This window comes from Antedon mediterranea, chromosome 8 (assembly GCF_964355755.1).
Source record: "Antedon mediterranea chromosome 8, ecAntMedi1.1, whole genome shotgun sequence".
Classification (NCBI taxonomy): domain Eukaryota; kingdom Metazoa; phylum Echinodermata; class Crinoidea; order Comatulida; family Antedonidae; genus Antedon; species Antedon mediterranea.
This window is the reverse complement of record NC_092677.1, coordinates 25,502,880-25,526,405: the sequence shown is the minus strand read 5'-3', so window position 1 is coordinate 25,526,405 and position 23,526 is coordinate 25,502,880. Positions and strand designations below refer to the sequence as shown.

The window sequence follows — 23,526 nt, the reverse complement described above, 5'->3', positions numbered from 1 at the left end:
AAAAATTATCTGTTGATTTAGTAAATATTTTTATAATGTTAGTACTGTACCTTGTTGTAGTATCGGCAATAATAAGGGGTGGAAGATCCGATAAATCAACTTCTTCAACGTCACAGCTGTTGGGCGTATAAATCGGTGACATTGCGGCTTTATAACCAGGGTACATCTCAGACATATCTTTTGATCTACTGACCAATTTACTCTTTACAATAATGTTCTGTTCGATTTTTTTCTTTGGTGCAATTTTTGGAATGTTGTCCGCAATCGCCAAAGGTTTGCTTTGCGGTTCGATAGTCTGTAAGGCGTGTATGTCCACTCCCTCTACCTCGGCTCTTTTAACGAGTTCTAATTTAGCTTTGTTCATGAAACTAAACTCTAGCAGCTGAATGTCCAGATCCGATAGCGTGTGCACGGTGACTTCAGAGTATGATGGTGACATCAACAAACTGTAGGGGGAAGAATTAGTCAAAAAGTAAGGTATGAACTACTGAAATGAGCTGCGAGTGGTACCCCATTCTGTTCTTTAAAAAATGTAAACCAAAAGGTATTTTGATAAAGCAATGCACTGCAGACCCTTGGAACCTGTATCAAGGGACAATATTTCATTAAAATAATGAACAGTATATGTTTGGCAAACCCCTATTCAGGAGACACCTCTATTAAGGGGACAATTTTTCATGATCTTAATGAAGTGCAGTGTATGTTTTAAGACTATTGCCAACCCCTATTAAGGGACCTTTTTTAGGCTCCCAATGTATTTCATTTCAATTCATTCCTTTGGGTGCAATGCTTTGTGAACTGTGCTATAGAGTATAATTCTTTACCTTTCAATACTATCTTGCATCCCCTCATTAATCATTGCTGTCAAGTTGGCTGTGTTACCGTTTCCCAAGAACTTTAAAGTTTGTGCTGAGAGACAGAGTAACTAATAAAGAACAACAAACAGTCGAATTACGTTATATCACATCACATTTCGGGGCGGAACCATGAGTTTTAAACATGGACGAGCTGTCATCATAATAATAGTAATTCATAAATTCATTTTACTTTTATTTCGGAAACGGACGTCCATAGTTACAAATAGTAATAGTTAAAGTAGATCATAATTTTGTGGGGAACAAACGACCAAAGCACTACCCCCATTAGCTCCACCCACCTTGGAATTTCCCCTACATTCCAAGGTTCAAATGCATTGGTATAGACCATCCTACAGTCAGTTGCTATTATCCATAGTAATAGGCTGACCAGGTTATTTATTTATATAGATTTGTATATATATAAATCCAAAGGCAAACAGACAATGCTGTGGGCATCAGTGGCTGGATCTCAATGGAGATATACAAAATAAAATAAGCACTGGAAAATGACAATGCTGTGGGCATCAGTGACTGGATCTCAATGGAGATATACAAAATAAAATAAGCACTGAAAAATGACAATGCTGTGGGCATCAGTGGCTGGATATCAATGGAGATATACAAAATAAAATAAGCACTGAAAAATGACAATGCTGTGGGCATCAGTGACTGGATCTCAATGGAGAGATACAAAATAAAATAAGCAATAAGCTAAATCAAAACGATAAAGTAAAACACTAGCTCTTCATCAGTGCAAGCGAGAGTACTTGGACATATATATATATATAATTTTGAGATGGCAAAAAGAAATACCTCTTCATTTTCTACATTCCACATAATATCACACAATTCATCAAGGCCGCCTAATTCCCTTATGTTATCACGATACCTAAAATATGACAGAAATTGATCGATTAAGATTACATAATTAATCTCTCAAACATTTAACAAAAATGCCTGATTTTCTAGATGTTATGAAAAATTTGTAAACATTAGTGATGAAAAAGAGTGATTTTTTAAGGAGTTATTTATCATAATTATATATTTTATATATCATTTTACATGTGCACATGTACCTGAAACCATTCGATTAAAAAAAAACCAAGCCTCTAAACTGAACTCTTATGGATGCATTTTCTGCTAATGGGAATTGAACTTTGAACTTTGACTCTTACCTACTGTTACTCGCACATTCTACAAGCACACCCAGAATACTTTGGCAGGTATCAACATTCCTTCTCTGCAGTTTCAGAAGATCACAGAGCATCTTCAGACCCCCAGCTTGTTTCAATAGTTCTTGGTTCCTTCACATACCAACATTAATATATTATTAAATAAGCAATTTATTCTAGTAAAGATATATTGTCCTCTCAAAAACATAAAGTTTAATTAAATCAGACTTTGAATAGGTTATTTTGTGGTTTTAATAATATTAAAAAATAACTTCTGTAGAAAAAAAAACGAAAAAAATGTTTTCACTTTTAAAATAACATAATTGGCTTTATATTATAGTTATGTCAGGTAAATACATTTTTTTTCGATCCAATTTTTGGTCAGTGGATAACGTTTATGTGACATTAAAATGGCATATTCAACAAAAAATTTGTACAAATTATTTGTTCAGGGGGACAATGCATCTTTAATATTAGTTATTGAAATACTAAGTTTCAAGGAGTACTTACTCCGGATGCTCTGCCATCAGCTTTCTTAAAACTAAACAACAATTACTAACAATAGATGGATTGTTACTAGCGAGTAAACCACATATTGAATCCACATCTAATTCATTCAAATTGTCTCGTACCCTAAAAGACAAAGAATAACACTGTTTGCTAACAGAAAGACAAGAAGAACATAATCAAAGATTTTATATGGACTTCCCTTTAGGCTTAAAGCGTGGTTCCCACTAGAACGTAACGCAAGGACGTAAACGCAACGCAAGCGTTTTAACCAATGACAAGCGAAGTTATAAACAGTTAGCAATCACAAGCGAATAAGCCATCGCTTGTGATTGGTCAATTCACTTGCGTTGCGTCCTTGTGTTGCGTCGCTAGTGGGAACCACGCTTTAGGGACCAACAAGGCTATCCCTTAATAAGTGTTGGTTGGCCTTTTAGTTTGTTTCATGGGAAATGTCCCCTGAATAGGGGCTGGTCTTGGTGTTAAAACATAAGACTGCCTCTCATCAATTTCGTAAGAAAGTTTCCTCTAAATAGGGATCTCCCCTGAATCAGGGAGATGTATCTCCCTGCCTGAATGGGGTTAGCTATAATACATATTGCCCGTCGTTCATTTAACAAGAAATTGTCCCCTGAATAGGGGTTTCCCAAATATCAAGCCATACCGCTTTGTGATAGATACAATCTTCAGAATACAAAGAACTTGTTCAATTACATCACAATCATCTGACTGTAAAAATAAGTTATAACATTATTTGTTAAAGTTATAAAAGTTAATCTATTAATTGAAAGCTAGTCTGATCAAACTTAAAATATATACTGTACTATACAAATGATAAAATAAGTGCATCAATGAAAAAAAGCAATATTTTACAGATATTGCCTGCTTAGAGGTTAAATATAAGATTTGACATCCCCGAGGGAATGATATTTTGTTCGAGGGAATATATATTTCCCGAAGCGCTAGATGAGGGAAATATATTTCTCGAGAAATGATAATATCATTCACAAGGGGATGTCAAATCTTATATTTAACCTCTAAGCAGGCAATATCTGTCACGTTCATATATTTACATAGGCTATGTAATATAGTAACAGTAAAGGCACTGCATTGAGGGGAAGGTGGGGGAGGGGAGACTGATTTAAAAATGTCTTTACCAATTTTTAGGGTTGTCATACACAATATTATTACAGGACAGACTAATGAAGTGCAGTAACTACAGTAAAATATTTTTTTTATTTTTTTAAAATTTTATTTAATCGACCCCAACAGCGATAATTACCGCCACTAACAGGTTTGATACAAACAAAGCCAGGAATGTCTAAAGCACCTTGATTGGTCCTAACATTGATCAAGGGCTTCTCTTGTCCAGTGCCCACCTTGACCAGAGGTCTGAGGCAGATACCAGATGCAGGGGCTGCCATAAGAGTCAGCAGTGCTGATTTCAAATGCCTAACGGGACACCAGCTCCGTATACAGCACCCGGTATTCCCAGATGGTCTCCCATCCAAGCTCTAACCAGGCCCAACGTCGCTTAACTTCGGTGATCTGACGAGAACCGGTGTTTCAACGTGGTAAAGCCGTATCCGTATAATGTTGACATTTTCTCTTAAGCTCTGTCTACACTATCAAACTTTATGTGACAAAAAATGCAAAGTGCCCATATGGACATGATGATGGCATATCACTACCATATTTGGGAATATCTCGACCATATATGAGTACATCACACTTTTTTGTCAAACTAGTTTGATAGTGTAGACATAGCTTAACAGGCCCAAGGGTCTTAAGAAATTTGGTTAGTTAATTAACACAGACACCTACACCTTTTTTTGTCAAACAAGTTTGATACTGTTGACATAATCTCTTATAACTAACTTTTTTCAATAGTGAACACACTTCCTTGATACAACCATGCTCAATTATTACATCACAATTTCTAAAAGAGAAAAAAAATGGAAAGTTTTTGTGGGATTTTGAAATATTTTCCTAGTTTCTGAGCAATCCATATTTATCATATTGCAACCAATAAATGGTGAACTACAGATGTAATTTGTTAAATATACAGTAAATATATACAAGAAATGCTGCGCTCCTGAGATCAAAGGGTTTATCTGTGGCTGCGACACAAACAGTTCAACACCCTTAAAGTTTTGACTGATTTTTGATTGGCTTCCTCTAATGTTTGGTTACCAGACACTGCACCACGGATAATATGTACATAGTACAGTACTGTTGGTATTTGTCGCAGCCAGACATAAGATCAATGGACTGTTACGAGTTCCTATCTTAGCAAGGCAAGCTCAGCGTCCTGTTGTTAGATTTCCTTAGCACAATAAAGCGCACATTCTTACCTGAAGTTTCTATATGAAGTCCTGACTATGGATTGTAACAGCAATAACCTTTCATTTGGATTGGTGGATACCGAGAATATGTAACAAAGAGATCGAACATGTTGCGGTTCAAGACCTACATCACTGTAATAAATCAAATTTAAATATCAATAATGAATTAATATTACAACAATTGGGCTATGTTAAAAATTAATCAGGATAGCCATATTGTCCATCTATAAGCATAGCAAACATGAAAACCTTTTTGTTAGTAAGTTTAATTGAATATCTCAGATTTTTTGGCTATTTCTTATTAATGTTGAATTGTTTTGTGTTTTTATGCTGTTTTTTAGGATACGTGTTGGGAACCTGGTTGCTAATTTCACATATGAATCATATGAAATTTATTGTACTGCAGTTACTGCAGCCTTCAAGAATTATATTTTGTTACTCTGTTTATGAAATCATTTAGTAAGCTTTTTTGGGGTAATTGTTTATTACAGTGTCTGCCTCATAAACTTTTATATTAAAACATCATGTTAATTCAGTTTAAAAAAATGTACTTACTGCAGTAAAATTTATACAAACCTTTTAATAATGTTTGAAGTAATATTTGAAATATCTTTAACAAGCTGTAGCTTTACATCATCATCCTAAAAAAAAAAACAACACTGAACTTTGACACAATGTAATCTGCATAACCAGGTGTGAGTTTGTGCGAGTCGGTATTCTTCAACAAATCTAGACTCATCTGTTCGACATTCTGGTACCATCATAACCACAAGACTATTAGCAATTTTTTTTATTCTCTTAAGCTCTGTCTGCACTATCAAACTAGTTTGACAAAAAAATGTGATATGCCCAAATATGGTAGTAATATGACAACATCGTGTCCATATATGGGCACATCACATTTTTTTTTTTACACATAAAGTTTGATAGTGTAGACAGAGCTGTAAACAAAACTATGTTTTATTATGTTTGTCATAATGTTATCATAAGCATAGAATATATTTGGTAGAAGCTTTGCTAGTTTCCTAACACAATCCAATCATCTCTCATCTCTACTAAACAAAAATATCTTACTTTGGCTTGGTAATATTCCTTGCATTTGCCTGATACAGATTCTATATCTTGAGAAGTTGGAAACATGCGCTAAAATGAAACAAGTCAATTTATTATTGGATTTTAAAATATAAATATAGTTGAAAGAAACTGCTTTTTGTAAGCTATAGTTATTACTGTTGCAGCACAATACCCCCTAGGCCGGTAATATTTTGAGTCATCTTCCTGCCTCCCACTAAGAGCAATTGCTTCATTTTATTTTTTAATAAAAATAATAAAATATCCCAATAATGTATACATTTAATATATGCTCAACTACTAGGCCTAGTTTGTTAACGTTGGCTATGCTTTCATAAATTACCAGATATTCAACTTTTTTAAAGGAATCTCCGACATACTCACTTGAACTGTGTCTTCAGATGGCAGAGCAAGACCTTGCAGCACAAGGTTCACCGAGAGGTCACAGCTGGTGCAGCTTAAGGAACTTGGTGTAGCTGCATTAAACCTCAATTCAATATTATAGTATTCTACGGCAGTCAAACTATCAGATAGTTCTTTTGATTTCACCTGGTCAAAAAAAAATTAAACAGAGTTGCATTTACGTCATCTACAAAAAAATTCACTTCACGAGGTTGGATAGACATCACATGGAGTCATGCGCCCTCTAAAGCTTAGTTCCCACTAGCGATGCAACGTAACACAACCGACGCAACGGAATGAAATGCCCTTCCAAAAATTGTGAAATCAAACCTGCTTGCTGCGCGTCAACGTTAGCATGCCGTAGACTTTGACCTGGTTCAACCCGCATACTTTTGAGTACGCGCTGTACTATGTTTTCCAGTGTTCTTTTGCCTTTGCATGAATTTAAACTGATTTTATTTTCTGTGGCGATGTTTGCAGTACTGTCGGTAAGGCACTTGCGTTCTAGTGGGAACAAAGCTTAAATTTTCTAAATCAAAGTGCATTTTAAGCAAAGTGAAATAAAAAGACTATTTTGACTTGTTAGAAAGCTACAAAAACCTACAACACATTAGATGGTGAGAATTTAATCATGAGGTAAATATAGCAGATTAAAAAAAAAAACCCAAAAGTAAATATATCTCACCGTCGCATCCAGGATTCGTTTTCCTTCATTCTCATTACATATATCCCACATTGTATTGCCAACATCCTGGTTCCAGGTTTCATCGGTGGGCAGCACACCATACAGTCTGCATTCTATCGCCTGGAATGGTAGCTATAAAAAACAAATAGTAATAGTTGGGAGTTTTTCATAATCAGCATCTTTCAATTGTGTAAAAGTGAATAAATAAAACGGATACTCGTAGCAAGTATCACATTTATGTATTTATGTGTTTATCTATATGCATATAAGCATGACTTCTGCTAAATCTCTGTCTACACTATCAAACTAGTTTGTGATGTGCCTAAATATGGTAGCGATATTCTTAAATATGGTAGTGCTATGACATCATCATGTCCATATATGGGCACATCACATTTTTTTGTCACATTTGATAGTGTAGACAGAGCTTTAGAGGGGAGCATAGCCAAAGTGTATGTATGCATATACTGTGTATTGCATACCATTGTCTTTTTTTCATGGACAGGTGCTACCTTCACAGTAAGACATGAAAATAAAACTTGTTTTACCTGTAGGGCATCATCCCAAATAGGATAGATATCTTCCCCTGCGATGTCTTCTAGATCCCCGTAATCCAAAAAGAACACGGTATATACTAGTTTCTCTGATTTTACTTGTTCAACTATCTTTCCTCTGTACCACCTACAAGTTAGTCAAAACATCTTATTTTAGAGCTGGACTGGATTTGACCCTGTGATTTCTCAGGGACAGGACAAGTAAAATACCATTAAACCATCATTTATTGATTTGATTTATTCATTTGATTTTTATTATTATTGTGATCACTTACGTTTCATCCAATAGTAACTTTGCCAGGCAGTAAGAACCTGGATTCCATTGTCTGACACTTGCTTTTGATTTATCTGTCATTCCTCCCTCTGTTGCAGATCCATCTTCCGAGCAATCTCCACCACCATCTACAGGAACTTTCTCAACTGAATTGTCCAAAGACTTTTCCATTCTTTTATTTATTTCCTTCATTAATGCCTCTAGTCTGTAAAAAAATATTTATATAACATATTTAAAAATGTGATACAGTCAATTGAAAATATATCGGTTGACATAAGGGACAATTGTGAGTCATTTGGGGCGCTATAAGCTCAAATTAAAGAAAATCTGATGAATTACAATATTCTACCTTTTGAATTTATCGATCCGTTGGACATAGATAAGATCCGGAGTGTCCATAGCTGACAGGTATACCTCATTGACACCCCGTATTGATAGCTGCATTGATTGTGTCACCAATTGTTGCGCTTCCCTGAAAAATTGTAGTTTATATTAAATCGAGAGATAATGATAATGGTAATTATGATTAAATTTAAATGTTTGATTTATACTGGCAACCTCTTGAGTTAAAGACTGGTCTCCCAGAGGGTCCAGTTATGATCAGTGGCTGTGATGTACTAGTACACCGGGGTAATATTCCTACTCGTCTAGAAAGATGTACTAGGTTCTTTAAAGTGCACATGAGCCAGATGTGTACACTGGACCTATGGTTTATAGTCCATATCCGAGAAGACTCGTTCTACCACCAGAACCATGGAGCGAGTGAGCTTCAAACCCTTGCCGATGTTAAGGCTACATAATTACGCTTCCACTGTCTTAATCGCTCAGCCACTGACTTGCCTAATAATGCTGATAATGAAGACAAGAAGATATCATCATTGTCACGCTTATGATAATTATGATGATTTCAACAATGTGGAAAAAAAATGACTTATTTATACTTTTCTTCATCTTTTTCAGTAGCAGTAGGAGAGCAGATATCTATTTTTCCTTGGCAACGCTCTTTCAATAATTTTATGTGCTGAGAAACAAAAAATAAGAAATATGCTTAAGCAATATGACAATGGTTACAGCCATTATGAGAAACAGTTATTCAATCAGTATTTGATCAACTAAGGAATCATGTAAAAATTACTTCATTGTTTATTGACTTCCATATAAACTTCGACATAGAAACAAACTAAAATCATAATATTATTGCTGTAAACAAATTGTAGTTACTGCAGTAACTGAAGAATTTTTGGAATGATAACAAATCATTAAAAGAACAAGAAATATGTATAAATTGTACCAAACTAAAAGGGAAATATACAAATATTACCTCTGTGTTATGTTCAGCGAAGCCTGCCCTCAGTAGTTCCAACCTGATATTATGTTCGTTGACGACCGTTTTGATTGTACTCAGTTGTACTCGTTCAACCAGTGGATCAAGCCAAAGTGTATTCCCAAGACTAAGAAGAAAAGAAAATTATTTATAATCTGCAACAAAGAAGATGATAGAGCACTGACATGACATGACATGACCCTAAAGAAGAAGCATGTAGTTGAAAAGTTTAACATCTAAGTCCAATATGCATGTCACGAAAATCGTCGACTTTAAAGCTCTTCCTACACTAGTTGATGTGCCCAAATATGGTAGTGATGTGCCCAAATATGGTAGTGATATGCCCAAATAAGGTAGTGATATAATGTCATCGTGTCGATATATGGGCACATTACATTTTTTTTTCACATCAAGTTTGATAGTGTAGACCAAGATGGAGAAACTTAATACCTCAAAACCACTTTACCACAAAGTTCCTTTTGGTAGATCAGGTTATGCACAAATGCTGATGCCTGTTGAAGATTTAAAAAAAAGGTAACATTTCATTTAACTATTGTTAACTAACATGTTTTTCAATAACACACAGCATTATCTAGTGAGCTGAAGACTATATATACCCGAATAATTAAACTATTTTTTTTTTTTCCAATAGCGCACTGGGTTTATTAGCTGAAGACTATACAATTGCCCAAATAATTTAATTATTGTTTTTTTCATTGTACACTTGGGTAGTTAGCTGCAGAATATACTTCCCCAATTGCCATTTTACTAGCCCTATCAAAAAATACTAAAAAATGTAGTCTGAGTGCTTTCTATTGCTTTTCATAAACAAACAAAAATTGTACCTGGTTAGTCCAATCCGTGTCTTTATCTTTTGGTTTCAGATGACACAAAAACACTTCAACAACCTAGAGTTATAGACATGGACAAACATTTAAATGGTAAATAATCTAATGTTAAGCATAAAATATGGATATTTTTACATTATCAGGTCATTCAAAGCTTTAAGTATTTTATTGTTTTAATTAACAATCGTAATAAATGATTGAAACAATTTTTGTAATGTAGTGGAGCTGTAGCTTAGTGGTTAACATGCTTGTCTTCCAATCCCAGGGTCTAGGGTTCAATCCTGACCTAGTGCCAAGGTTGTGACTCACAACTCGTTCAACTCCACGTTCTAAGTCTCAAATGAGACTTAGTTTATTATAAGCATGATAAATTATTAAATATAGTTTATCCATACTATAATTGCGTATGAAAAAAAAAGAAAAAAGAAGTTACAGTACTTACTTGAAATGGAATGTGGTATAAATGGGCAGGAAGATTTAACAGCTTATTAACAGTAACAACTTCAAACCTCCCATTGTCTACTAACTGAACCTAGAAAATGAATAAGTGTATATGACCAATTAACCAATGTTTACTTTTTAAACAGGCAATACTAGTAGAATATTATGATTTAATAAAAACAGACTTACTGTAGCATTCTGCTTCGTGCCATGCTCCGATGAAAACAACATTTCTACACGTGCCCTGTGAAACATATATCTGCTGTCCTCTATAACGCACAAGTCACCGCACTTTGCATCGGAATGTGTCACACGACGACGAGGGTCCTCAAACCAACTCTGAAGGTCAGAGTTCAATTTGATGGTTGTTCCTGAATCAAGCAGATGCTCTTCTCCAGAGAGGTCGTTCTGTGTGCTAACGATTCTAGCGAAGTAATGTGTTGCATCCATAATGTAACAGATGAGAACCTACAGAAGTGAAGAGATATTGACAATTTAGGACAGAAGTAGCCTCTTGTGAAAAGTTGATACTTAAGGCTCCAGTAATCGTATTCACAATTTCTCATTTCACTTAAGTCAATAAATAGTTTAGACAGAAGTAGCCTCTTGTGGAAAGTTGATACTTAAGGCTTCAGTAATCGTATTCACAATTTCTCATTTCACTTAAGTCAATAAATAGTTTAGACAGAAGTAGCCTCTTGTGAAAAGTTGATACTTAAGGCTCAAATGGCCAAATTTACCATTTCCCTTAAGTCAATAAATATTTTAGACAGAAGTAGCATCTTGTGAAAACTTGATACAGTACTTAAGGCTCCCGTGGTCGTATTCAATATTTCTCTTAAATATTAAGTATTTAACTTAAATCAATAAAATTTTTAGACAGAAGTAGCCTCTTGTGAAAACTTGATACTTAAGGGTCCAGTGGCTGTATTTACTGTTCTGCATTTCACTTAAGCCAATAAATATTTAAGACAGAAGTAGCCTCTTGTGAAAACTTGATATCTATGGCTCCAGTGGCCGTATTAAATTTTCTCCTTAAATACTAGATATTTCACTTAAGTCAATAAAATATTTAAGAATTTCACTTAAGTGTCACGTAGATAGAATTTAGAGACACTTAAATGAGACAGGTATTTTTATTCTGGACTTTGTAGGAAATCTGGTTCTTGACGTAATTAGGTGGACGTACAGAGAAGAAATGAATACCTTAACATATCTAGAATCAGCAATGCTTGTATCTTTGTTTAGCATCACAGGACTGTCCAATTCAGCGTAGAGTTTGTGTCGAAAATGACAATGGTCATCCCTAAAATTAAAATATATTAAAAACAACCAGAAAATTTAGACAAAAATTGTATTTGGTTTTAATGTAGTAATAGCATATCTGAACAACATAACTGCTAAGCTGTTTACCAAAACTTTTCTGACAACAACTATTACCTAGTATAATAAATCTCAACAGACACATTAGAGAAAGGAAATCTCACATATTGTAAATAAGAAAAAGAAACAATTTACATACTTGCAGGTACCATATGTTTTTAATTTTTTGCATAGTTTTTTTGTTTTCTTTTTCTCTTCTTTCGCCTAAAATGTAAAATCAAATAAGTATTAATTATATTATCTTATAAGACAACAATCAGTTATAAAAAACATTACACATAATTATATTATTTATAGTAATAAACAACAAAACTCATTTATACAAACAAAACAAGACAAAAAATAGCTAATACTAATAAAATAAGTAAACTAGAAAGCCACTCCGAGAGGGCATACCTCCGCCTACTGTAAAATTCTCCTACATAAGATTTCTCCAGTAAAAAAATATATATATATATATATATTTGTGTGTGTCTTAATGCTGTTTGTGATTTAGGCTAATTTCATTACAAGCATGTGTATGCGAGTTTGGTGTAATGGTTATGTAACAAGCCTTTCAGTTAACAATAGCTTCAGTTGACGAACAATAGAACAGCAACGTGAAAATCAAACGAGTGAATTTGAAAAGAAATAGGTTTTTTAAACTACTCGCATCAAAAAATGTGCACATTAAATCAAATTATGTTTTAAAATTACAAATCACAAATTATAACTCTTGCCTCTTGTTCAAAAATTAAGTTTTTTGGACAAGTAGTTCTCGAGAAAATGCAATTTCAGTTTACTTGTTACTTTAAGACTGCTCGCCGGCTTTTGAAAAATTCTATCTTTTAACACTAGCAGGTCTAAAAAAGTATACTAAAAAGTGGTCCAGAATTGGGACTGTGGTCCCAAATGGTCCCAAAATTTAATGGAATGGTCCTTGACCACATATCTATCTGTCTATTCATTTTGGTAAAGATCTTGTAATTACTTTTTGAGTAATCCTGCTAACAAACAAACAAACAAACACACGCTACCGATTACATATACCTCCTTGGCGGAGGTAAAAAATGGTGATTATTGGCCAGTGTTCTGGCAAACTGTCTATCAAATTGACAAATTATAGCCATCAAGAGCCTCTTGGTCTATGCTTTTAATGGCTAGGCCTAACCCTCCACTACTAGATAAGTTTTTATTTTATGTATAATTTTCTATGCCATTTTTAATACCGGTTGGAACCAGTTTAGTCTGGCAAAACCTGCTTTAGGAAAACACTTAATTAATATTTACAATTGTGATGATTGTTGATTTTAATAATAATGATTACCAGCTTTGCTTTCTCTAAATCAAACTTTGATGGCAGTTTTTGACGCGTTCGTTTCAGAAATTGAGCGAATCCAGTCAAGTGTTCAAAATCCTCAGGACCAATCAGCATATGGGAAAGACATTGTGATTTGTTGGTATTCTAAAATGAAAAAAAAAACATTAAAGATAAAGATCACCTTTCATGATTACAATTTACGGAATGGAGTTGAGTTGTAGTTTCGTGGTTAAGATGCTTGGCTACTAATCCCAGGGTCCTGTGTTCAAGTACTTTCATGTCAGGATTTTTTCTAATGACAAATTACAACTCCACTCTGAAGCTTTGTCTACACTATCAAACTTTATGTGTCAAAAAAATGTGATGTGCCCATATATGGACACGATGATGTCATATCACTACCATATTTAAGCATAGTTCTACCATATTTGGGCACATCAAACTTTTTTGACACATAAAGTTTGATAGTGTAGACAAGGCTTTAAAGACTTGTAATAAGACTTTGTTTACGTAGAGCATCTTCTGTATGTTTGTCTTGTGACCACCTTTCAGAGGGATAGTGAATGAATTCGCTTATGGTTATCCTTGGCAATTTGCCTAAATATATAAACGAACAAACCATTAAAGGTATGAGAGAGAGAGAAAAAATCAAAACTAGTGTGAAACTAACCTTACTGTCATTCTGTTCAAGTTGGTTTACAAAGTTTTCCCTACAGAACGAAAGCCGATCACCGAACATGACTCGTGAGGACGGGAAGTCAAAATGTATCACCCATGTTGCATTTGTGAGCACGAAATCCACCTCATCTGTCATCACTAGGTTAAAAGAAAAAAACAAGCATTGTTAAAATAAGAGTACAGTTAGTACATGGCATATGGGTGGTAATGAACAGTAAAAAATAATTGCGTAAAAACAGTAAACAAAGTGTAGTTACTGCAGTAACTGCTGTCAAATAATTGTTTACATGATCCAATGATCAAATGATGTGATTGGTATTAAAAAAAAAACTTCTAAGCTATATTAAATCAGCAAGCATCAGTACAAACAGCATCTACAAAGATATTCCAAGATATACACCTTAGTTCCAGGGAGTTGAACACAAGGGGGGGGGGGGGGGGAGTTGAACAGCTGTAAAAGCCAGTCAAAGAGTACAAAAGTAGCAAACAATAGGGAGTTTTCGCAATCTTACGAATACGATAACGAAAACGTCACGCACACGTATTCGTTTTTCGTAAGCCAGTAAAAATCTGTTTCGCATGGCAATGAAATATTGAGGACGCTGTCCAAAATATGACTGTGGTAAATTTGAGCGAAGCGCAGGTACGTGTTGCTTGGTGCTTGGCTGCCTAGGCCTAGCGTAACGGCGATCAACATCAAATCGAGTGAGGACTTTAAAAATTGCTATTTATCAAAATTGACCTGGAATTTTGGTAAATTACTTTAGTAAATTACTTTCAATAAAAGTATAATTATATTATAATCATGAATCATTCCCGATTCAAATGCAAAAAAGATCAAAAACTATACTCGTTTTGTAGTTACGAATATGACTGGTGATATTCGTCAACACGAATACGCTTTACGAATATTTGTCATTTAAAGCTCTGTCTACACTATCAAATTTTATGTGACAAAAAAAATCTGATGTGCCCATATATGGACACGATGATGTCATATCACTACTATATTTGGGCATATCACTACAATATTTGGGCACATCACAAAAATTAGTTTGATAGTGTAGAGAGAGCTTGAGGCTGTGATTCCTACTACCGTCAGACTAATTACTTTACCCAGTACTGGCATGGAGTCTTGTTTATGATTGGCCCGCCACTCATGGTTAACTAAGGCTACTTCATCAGCATTCATGTCGTTATGGACAACCAAAGCATAATGACTAGAATTTAGTAACATCTATAAAATAGAAAAATAAAAAAGATAGTCATTATCATTTTATACAATTTCTAAACTGGAACTGAGTAACATCTTCACATGGAAACAAAAAAAGGTATTCATAAACATTTTATACAATTTCTAAATATATCTGCATTTGTAGTAATAATAATAATTTTGCGTGAAAGAATGAGTTGTAAAGCTCTGTTTACACTATCAAACTAGTTTGACAAAAAAAGTGCGATGTGCCTAAATATTGTAGTGATATCATCATGTCCATATATGGAAACATCACATTGTTTGATAGCGTAGAACTTTACTCACATGGTGGAGGTTAAGAGCATCGTCCTTGTTCTGCGTGAAAATAACAATACGACGACCTTCGACCTGCGTATGAGATGTGTCTAGCAAATCCAGAACCTTGTTGAACTTGTAGTTTGATGGACAAGAATGAACAATCTTTGAAAATTACAAATTGTGAAAAACTTACTGAAAACAATTGTGATAACAATGTATGTAGTGAATTCACAAAAAAATGTGTAATTCATTATATTCAATATAATTATATAGAAAAAACAAAAATTATAACCATTAAAAACAGATTTAAACACCCTAGTTCAACTACCCAAATATAACAAATTATTTTCATTTCATCATTTTTTCTTTTCTCCGCTCCCCACCCTTCCCCCACCCCCTCCCAAAAAAGTTTTATTGCAGAAACAGAACAGAAATAAGATATCATAAATTACAAATTTAATAATGAAATTGAATCAATCTGTTTAGACAGTAATCAATGAAACAAATATCCATAGACTTATCTGAAACTACAAAGTAAACAAAAAGATATCAGACACCATTATCGATGACTTTGACTAAGTAAACAGTACATTGATAATAACCGCTCTTTGAACTTGATGCTGTGTTCCAAACAGAATGTGTCTTTCTGTGTAGTTCATTTCTGTACCTTTCCCCAGAGCGTACTTACAAAACAAAAGTATCTTAGAGGACATTTTATTTATGCCTCTTATTATCTTCAGTATTACTAGCAATTGAATGTTGATGTTTATTCTGAATTTCAAAGAAAGAGAATAAAAATGGATTCTATTGTGTCGCGATTTCAAACCAAAAGACAGCAACCACAAAAACAGGACGACGGATCCGAGAAAATTGTTGTGGATGATGTCAAGCTTGGTAAAGTAATTGGAAGTGGTGAATTCTCTACTGTTTACGAAGCAGAATGGGTGATAGAAAAAAGAAAAGTTGCCCTCAAGGATGTCAAGAAAGACAAAACAAATGGTTGCAAAGTTCTATTCTTTGCCGGACTTAACCATCAAAATCTGGTGAAGACTTTTGGGATGGTAAGTGATACTAACTGGTTTATCATGGAGCTATCTACACACGGAAATCTTCTACAATATTACCAAAAGAAATGGAATCTTCTCTCAACAACAGTACTTCATTTATGGATCAATGATTTACTAAGGGGAGTAATATTTTTACACGAACATGGAATCATTCACAAAAATTTAAAATCTTTAAATTGCTTGATATTTGAATCTCGTTTAAAAATAAGCGACGCTCTTACCAACCAGAGGAATTTCAAAACGACAGACGACTATTTGGATAGCAATGTGCCATGGATGGCACCAGAAGTCCTTGGCGATCCTAAAAGAGCTAGTATCATGTCAGATGTCTACTCTGTCGGCGTCATTGTCAACGAAATCTTAAGTGGGAAAAAGCCTTACAAAGATTATACAAAAACAACACGGCAACTTATGAGAAAGATAATTCATGATGATTTGCGGCCAACACTACATGAGGATTGTGGCTCAGAACTCTTGCTTCTTCTAAGAAGAACCGGGAGTAAAGATCCAACAACCAGGCCAACAGCCAAAGAATTCCTAAGACTTTTTAAGAGGTCTTACTTGACAAGCCCAATGCATGCGAAAGATGTCCGGATATCATCTGTTACTAAAAGACTATTTCTAGAAACGGAAGATTCAATTTACAACATAAAGAGCCTGCATATTCTGCCATCTGGTTATCCAGTAATCTCTTGCATGAGGCAGACGACAAACGACGTGTACACAAAACTCATTGTGTTCAAATCAGACTTAAAAACAAACTCTTTACATCAATCTTCTTCCGACTCAGTAGAACCCCAAGTACACATATGCACAAGCGTCGCTACGACCAGCGCTATTTACGCTCTATGTTTAGATATCGAACAAAAAAGATACGTATTGATGAAACATGCCTGACAGATCAGCCTAAGCATGATATTGTCAAATTCACGTTAAAAGGTGACCAATGTGGAGTAATCACTCTTGAGAGGATAGCTTTCCCAACTTGGATTGACATCAAAACCGAAATACTATGGGCTGCTAGACATACAGGGACATGCAATCATGAAGATGATAACGTCATTGGTGCGTTTGACCTTGATGGAAATCCTTTAACCAGTATAATAAATCCTAGTCTAGTATGCAAATATGACACATTCGCTAATAGCTTTTGTTTAGCTGTATCGTCAAATGGATTTTTAATTGTGTCGGACTATAATGGCAATCGGTACGTTCTTAACTACCAAGGAAATGTACTTTATACTGACTTAAGTGGACAACCTAACGTTATGTATGGTAATATGGCTATTATTGCGAAAAAATATCTTGTTCAACAAACGTGGAATAAGAAAGGCTTTCCAGACGTTATTCAGTACTACACTATCCTCGCTGACTACAAATTCACTTAAACAACGTGGAATAAGAAAGGCTTTCCAGACGTTATTCAGTACTACACTATCCTCGCCGACTACAAATTCACTTAAAGGAATTACTGCAGTAACTGCATTTTGTTTGTATTTAATTCAATTCAATAAAACTTTATTATCCCAAACTTCGGGGGAAATTCATTTGGTTGTGGTAATACAAGGATTCATAAAAACGTTCAAACAATTTATTAGCAATCTTAAGCTCTGTCTATACTATCATAATAGATCGACAAAAAAGTGCGATGTGCCTAAATATGGTAGTGATATGACATCATCATGTCCATATATGGGGACATCACATTTTTTTGTCACATAGAGTTTGATAATTTAGACAGACCTTTAGAGTAATCATACACATTTATTGCAATTCTACTACAGTAGAAAAATTTTGACAGACTTACATGCCAGACTTTTCCATAAACAGCTGCTTCTAGTTTCCGAGTAAGGACCACAAGTGGATCTGATTGGTACGCTTTCATAAAGGACTCTAGGCCAGCAGTCCAGTGGGCACTGAAGGCTAGGATCTGCCGTGGAGCTGAACGATTTGGTTTCTCTAACAACGTTTTACCATAAGCCTGCATAATTTCACGGACTTCTTGAGTGAAATCGGAGAAGACTACATCAGCATCATCAAAAACCTTCAAATAATAATATTAAGTATCTTCCAATGGCAGATAGATTGTTTGGCTTTTAAAAAATATAGCAAATTGTTATTGACAATTTCATTGACTATAAACAGTAATAAAAAAGGTATATTTACCAAGTGGCATAGCCTGTCTGTGTTAAGGTGAGATTTCTTTAATAAACGTAAAAAACACAGCGGAGTTGCAATTAGTATTTCGCAACCGTTGATCAAATCGATCTAAAACGATTAAAAAACCACAATTAAAACAAATAAATTAAATGAGGAACTGAAGTTTAAGTTCAATCCATCACATGGTTTCAAAAGCCTTTACTAAACTAAATTTCTGATTAAAGCAGTTAATAAAAAGGTTTGAAACCTACTTCTTTGTTTTCTTCAGCGCCTGCCCCATGAATGATTAACGCTCGGATATACCTCGAGCTTGGCAACATGCTGAGGGCGTCATCATACACTTCTTTCGCCTTTTTCCAACGTGGAACAATAACTATAATCAATGGCTGTCAACAACAACAAAAAGATTATTAATAAATGTTGGAACAATAACTAAAATCAGGGCCAGATCAGGAGGAGAGGGAGGGAGGAAGGGAGGGGGGGGGGGGGGTTGGGATGCACCCCTCCTTTTGACATGAAGACTAGACATGAAAAATGGACATTAATAAAAACAGACTTTGAGTAGGTTATTTTGCAGCTTTAATAAAAAAAACGATTTTACTACAGCAGCTATTTTGTTGCTATGAATTACAGATTTTTAAGGTAAATATTAGTTTTTTCGTCCAATTTTAGGTAAAAGTGAATAACTATTATGTAACATTAAAATTGCATATTCAACAAAAAAAATGTTAAAAAATTATATTTTCAGGGGGAAAATACATCTTTAATATTGTCCGAGCGTACGTAGAAAGTCTAGCTGTACTTTTAATGCAACCCATAATGCAACTTACCCCATTACCCTTCGGCAAGGCACTATAAGCACTAGTTTGAACGACCTGAGTGAACAACGGAAGCAGGTAAGCTAGGTTCCTACTCTCCTTCGACACACCGACCATGTCGCGACCTCTCAGAATGGTTGGCCAACCGTGAGACTCGATCAAAGTAGGGCTATACAAATTTTTCTTTTTCAGCATCTATAAAAAAACGAACAAATAACACATTAATTTGTCTTGTTTTATGAGTGATTTTTTTTCAAAAACATCTTACTCTTTGCGTGCCATGTCTGGAATTCATCACATTCATTTTTTAAACTAAGCCTAAGATTGTTTAATAGCACCCTCTATAGGTTAAAAAAAAAGTTATAGCGCCCTCTTTTGTTTGGCTATGCTTTCATCAATTCTCACATTATTTTTTGTGACATACGCGATACATTTATCTTTTTCAGCATCGGTAATGTACAGTACATGAAACTTCACTTTACACCCACTAATACATACTCTCTTAAACATATCTGGAAATGGTGCTTGGCTTAGCTCTACAATGGGCCGTAGAGGGCGGTCTCCATGAACTAGAGTGATGTCCTCGATTAGTTGCACATTTTCTTTTGGTACTACATCTCCAAGTAGTTGTCTTGTTAATCTAAAAGAAAGTTTACTTATGACATCATGAAATTGTTCTTCAAAAGATAGAATTAACACAATTGGGCAAGACATATATATGCCTCGTCCTTCAGATTGGAAGGCAAGCATTTGGGTCATGTATGCATAAAATACATATGTAAATGAAGAAAATTTGGCACATAAAAATCAAATTGAATTGAATTATTTATCTTGGACAACCTCTCAGTCTGGACAACCTCTTCAGTCTGGTCTCCCAGAGGGCCCAATTATGATCAGTGGCTGTGTGTACTAGTACACCGGGTGGGTACACTGGGGTAATCTCCTACTCGTCTCGAAAGATGTACTAGGTTCTTTAAAGTGCACATGAGCTAGATGTGTACATTGGACCTACAGTTTATAGTCATTATCTGAGAAGGCTTGTTCTACCACTATAACCATGGATCGAGTGCGCCTCGAACCCTTACCGGTGTTATGGCTACATACATAAAATACCATTGCTTATTACTAGTTACTAAAAATAGATACCTTTCTTGTATCAACTTTTTGTCCGACTCAGTAGAACTCTTCCTAGGAGATGTCTCACTATCAGAATTCTTAAATCTAAAAATATACAGTAAAAACCAAGATTACACAGGAGAAAAATAATAATAAATAATAATGTCTAGATTAGTTATAAATAAAAAAAAAAATTAAAAAAATTGACAGGGGTAATAATGTGTGAGAGCTTGCTTATATGCGCTATAAAAATGAACTATTATTATTAAAACACTATTTATCCCCTTGTACAGTACGTTTTAAACCCTAGTATACTCGGTTATTGTTTTTCTGGAAATGATGTGCGTATGTTACCTTTCATCCAATCCACCGCTATATCTTGGTTCTGGACTTGGTGTTTTCAAAATACTAACTAAACTATGCGGCATTGTTGACCTTTTAAAAGAAGAAAATAAATATGAGGAAAGGAATTAAGTTTGTTTAGCATTTTCTTCAACTGAGTGTTCAACCACTTTTATGCTGACTAATCTACCTACTGTAAAGCTCTGTCTACACTATCAAACTTTATGTGACCAAAAAATGTGACGTGTCCATATAATAATGATGTCATATCACTACCATATTTGGGCACATCACTACCATATTTGGAAACATCATTACCATATTTGGAAACATCATTACCATATTTGGGCTACTTACATTTGTTTTTCTTCGGCTTCAAGTTCTGGTTTCCAATGAACGCGTTTACTATGCTCAAAACTACTATCCAAGCTTTGATTCATTTTACCATCAGGTGACGTGTTTACCAAACTTCTAGGATCTTCAAGACCAACGGAAGACTCTTGCGACATTTTGCTGTTCATACTTAGACCAGACTTCTGCCGAGGCAGATCTCCATCCATGCATTGGCTGTGACTATCAGGAGATTTGGTCATGGAACTCTCTCTTTGAAGTCTATCAGAAGACGGCTCCAAAAATTTGCTATTTGCAGCAAAGTTGTGCAAAGCACTGGGACTTTCAGAAGATGTTTCCAAAAATGTATCGCCTTCATGTTGCAAACTTTCATCTGACCCCTCTAATAAGTCAAGAATGTTATGTCGTTTCTTCTTCTTTGACCTAACATGTGAGGTTACAGCAGTCGAATCAGAATCGATTGAGGAAGAAGAAACTACCGCTTTTAACATCATTACCATTGACTTACGAGGTCGCTCTTCTGGAGACTTAAGTTTTGTCTTATTGGTAAAGTTTTCAGAGTCAAATTTCTTTAGCACAACCTTCGCACACGATTCTTCAGCAAACACTGGTGTTCTTTGTTTGTTCTTCTGAGATGGTTGAAAGAGAAGACTCGAGTCATTACTGGTTTCACTATCTCTAGTAAATTGTCTTGACCAAAGAGTGCTATGTGCACCAAAAGAACTTGATTCACTTAACCCTAGAGAATCTGCAGAAGACGATTCAACTGGTTTCTGCTTCCTCCTTGAAATCATTACCGGCTGCAGTTCATCAGACTTTATTCCTCTAGCTCTTGCCTTACTGCCATCAAAACCTGAGAGCATATCTTCAATGACTTTTCCTCTTCCAATATTATACTTCTTCCTTCTTTCTGGAGTGCCATCGGACCAATGATCTTCGGAGCTCTTTGATATTTCATCATCAGGGAAACCCCAGGACTGCTGGAGTGGTTTGTTCTGTTTTATTCCTTCTTTATTAACACTTCTCAATTTCTCAAGCTGTTTTACAGAAAGCGAGTGTTCAGAACTGGTCTTTACAACTGCCATTTCTGTAGTGCTATCTGAAGTATTACATTTTGCTGTGTCTTCTTGTGCTTGTTTCTCTGCCATTTCATATTTCTTCAGCTGTATCTGTAAGTATTCATCTACATCAACCACTTGACGGATGTCATCACTTTTTGAGGCTAAACAAAATTTGTTAATTAATAATTTGCAATTTATATTAAATTTTTAAATTTTTAAATGAAAATAACTTCCATATATCAAATAAAAAGGGCAAAATTAATACAATCGACTATCCTAATACAATATCATTTTTCTGAAAACTCTCCTAAAAACAGAATTTTCTCGAGGTGCAATATTTAGGCGAGTTGTTTTTACAAGAAAATGTTAAACTTACGTGAAAGCCCAATCTCATTTGCTATGGCATAATTTTTTGTGATAAGATACTCATTAATATCCACCTAAAGCAAAACAATTGGACACAAATTTAATAAAAAAATCTAATACCCTGTTCACACAGGAGTTTACACACACCATACAAAACATTTTTGTCTAATAACCCGTTCACACAGGAGTTTACGCACACCATACAGAACATCTTTGTAAACTACTAGGTAACATGAAAATGGCAATACTTACAGTACCTTGCCAAATAAGATTTAGTGCTTTTTATTTCACACAATGTGAAACGAATTTAAACAAATAATATAACAATATAAACTGCATTCCACAATTAACTTACCAAACCTTCTAAAGGCCTGTTCAGATAGAGAGTAACATAGAAGACATTTGCTGAGTTGTCATGGTGATGAACCTTAACCTTGGAGGATGTTGCATCTGTGAAAAGTAAATTGAGAGAAAGGTTCCAGAGATAATGTAACAACAGCCTTGTATACACTATCAAATATGTGACAAAAAATGTGATGTGCCTATATCTAAACATGATGATGTCATATCACTACCATATTTGGGCACATGGCACTTTTTTTGTCAAACTAGTTTGATAGTGTAGACTGAGCTTTAGATTTTATGGAAGTCTTTTTTTTAGACATTAGAAATGTGCTGTGGCTGACCACGATTTGAACCCAGGACTCTGACATATTTAACGTGGGTAATATTCCTACCTTTAACAGTAGTCTTGAAATAATCAACTGCAGAAGTGTCCCACACCATACACGGCCTGCAAAAATAAAGTGTGTTTACTATTAAAATAAAACAATGAGGATACTACATCTCAGATTCCATTCCGTCCTACCGCCTCCTCCACTCTACACTTCA

At 34.9% G+C, this 23,526-nt stretch overlaps 1 protein-coding gene and 1 pseudogene across 2 annotated transcripts in view; both read right to left on the bottom strand.

Annotated features, from left to right (window-relative positions):
• The window catches only part of LOC140057535 (uncharacterized), a 30,681-nt gene that overhangs the window by 4,527 nt on the left and 2,628 nt on the right, over positions 1-23,526 (bottom strand). The window contains exons 6-43 of one of the 2 annotated variants that reach the window (XM_072103237.1): positions 23,373-23,428; positions 22,991-23,085; positions 22,646-22,709; positions 21,215-22,430; positions 20,870-20,950; positions 20,546-20,620; positions 19,805-20,039; positions 19,412-19,594; positions 18,833-18,967; positions 18,588-18,689; positions 18,229-18,465; positions 15,382-15,516; positions 14,958-15,078; positions 13,834-13,979; positions 13,170-13,307; positions 12,003-12,067; positions 11,687-11,786; positions 10,670-10,948; positions 10,482-10,571; positions 10,037-10,099; positions 9,642-9,703; positions 9,189-9,318; positions 8,809-8,888; positions 8,217-8,339; positions 7,869-8,072; positions 7,588-7,720; positions 7,040-7,171; positions 6,337-6,501; positions 5,956-6,024; positions 5,458-5,522; positions 4,891-5,013; positions 4,415-4,475; positions 3,201-3,265; positions 2,540-2,662; positions 2,033-2,161; positions 1,671-1,746; positions 825-925; positions 51-446 (exon numbers count right to left, since the gene is read on the bottom strand). In XM_072103237.1, coding sequence (XP_071959338.1) covers positions 51-446; positions 825-925; positions 1,671-1,746; positions 2,033-2,161; positions 2,540-2,662; positions 3,201-3,265; positions 4,415-4,475; positions 4,891-5,013; positions 5,458-5,522; positions 5,956-6,024; positions 6,337-6,501; positions 7,040-7,171; positions 7,588-7,720; positions 7,869-8,072; positions 8,217-8,339; positions 8,809-8,888; positions 9,189-9,318; positions 9,642-9,703; positions 10,037-10,099; positions 10,482-10,571; positions 10,670-10,948; positions 11,687-11,786; positions 12,003-12,067; positions 13,170-13,307; positions 13,834-13,979; positions 14,958-15,078; positions 15,382-15,516; positions 18,229-18,465; positions 18,588-18,689; positions 18,833-18,967; positions 19,412-19,594; positions 19,805-20,039; positions 20,546-20,620; positions 20,870-20,950; positions 21,215-22,430; positions 22,646-22,709; positions 22,991-23,085; positions 23,373-23,428 — 5,853 coding nt within the window. The remainder of the gene's footprint in view (positions 1-50; positions 447-824; positions 926-1,670; positions 1,747-2,032; positions 2,162-2,539; positions 2,663-3,200; positions 3,266-4,414; positions 4,476-4,890; positions 5,014-5,457; positions 5,523-5,955; positions 6,025-6,336; positions 6,502-7,039; positions 7,172-7,587; positions 7,721-7,868; positions 8,073-8,216; positions 8,340-8,808; positions 8,889-9,188; positions 9,319-9,641; positions 9,704-10,036; positions 10,100-10,481; positions 10,572-10,669; positions 10,949-11,686; positions 11,787-12,002; positions 12,068-13,169; positions 13,308-13,833; positions 13,980-14,957; positions 15,079-15,381; positions 15,517-18,228; positions 18,466-18,587; positions 18,690-18,832; positions 18,968-19,411; positions 19,595-19,804; positions 20,040-20,545; positions 20,621-20,869; positions 20,951-21,214; positions 22,431-22,645; positions 22,710-22,990; positions 23,086-23,372; positions 23,429-23,526) is intronic. The other variant, XM_072103238.1, reaches the window with a different exon arrangement.
• LOC140057879 (5S ribosomal RNA) lies at positions 4,007-4,124 on the bottom strand (annotated as a pseudogene).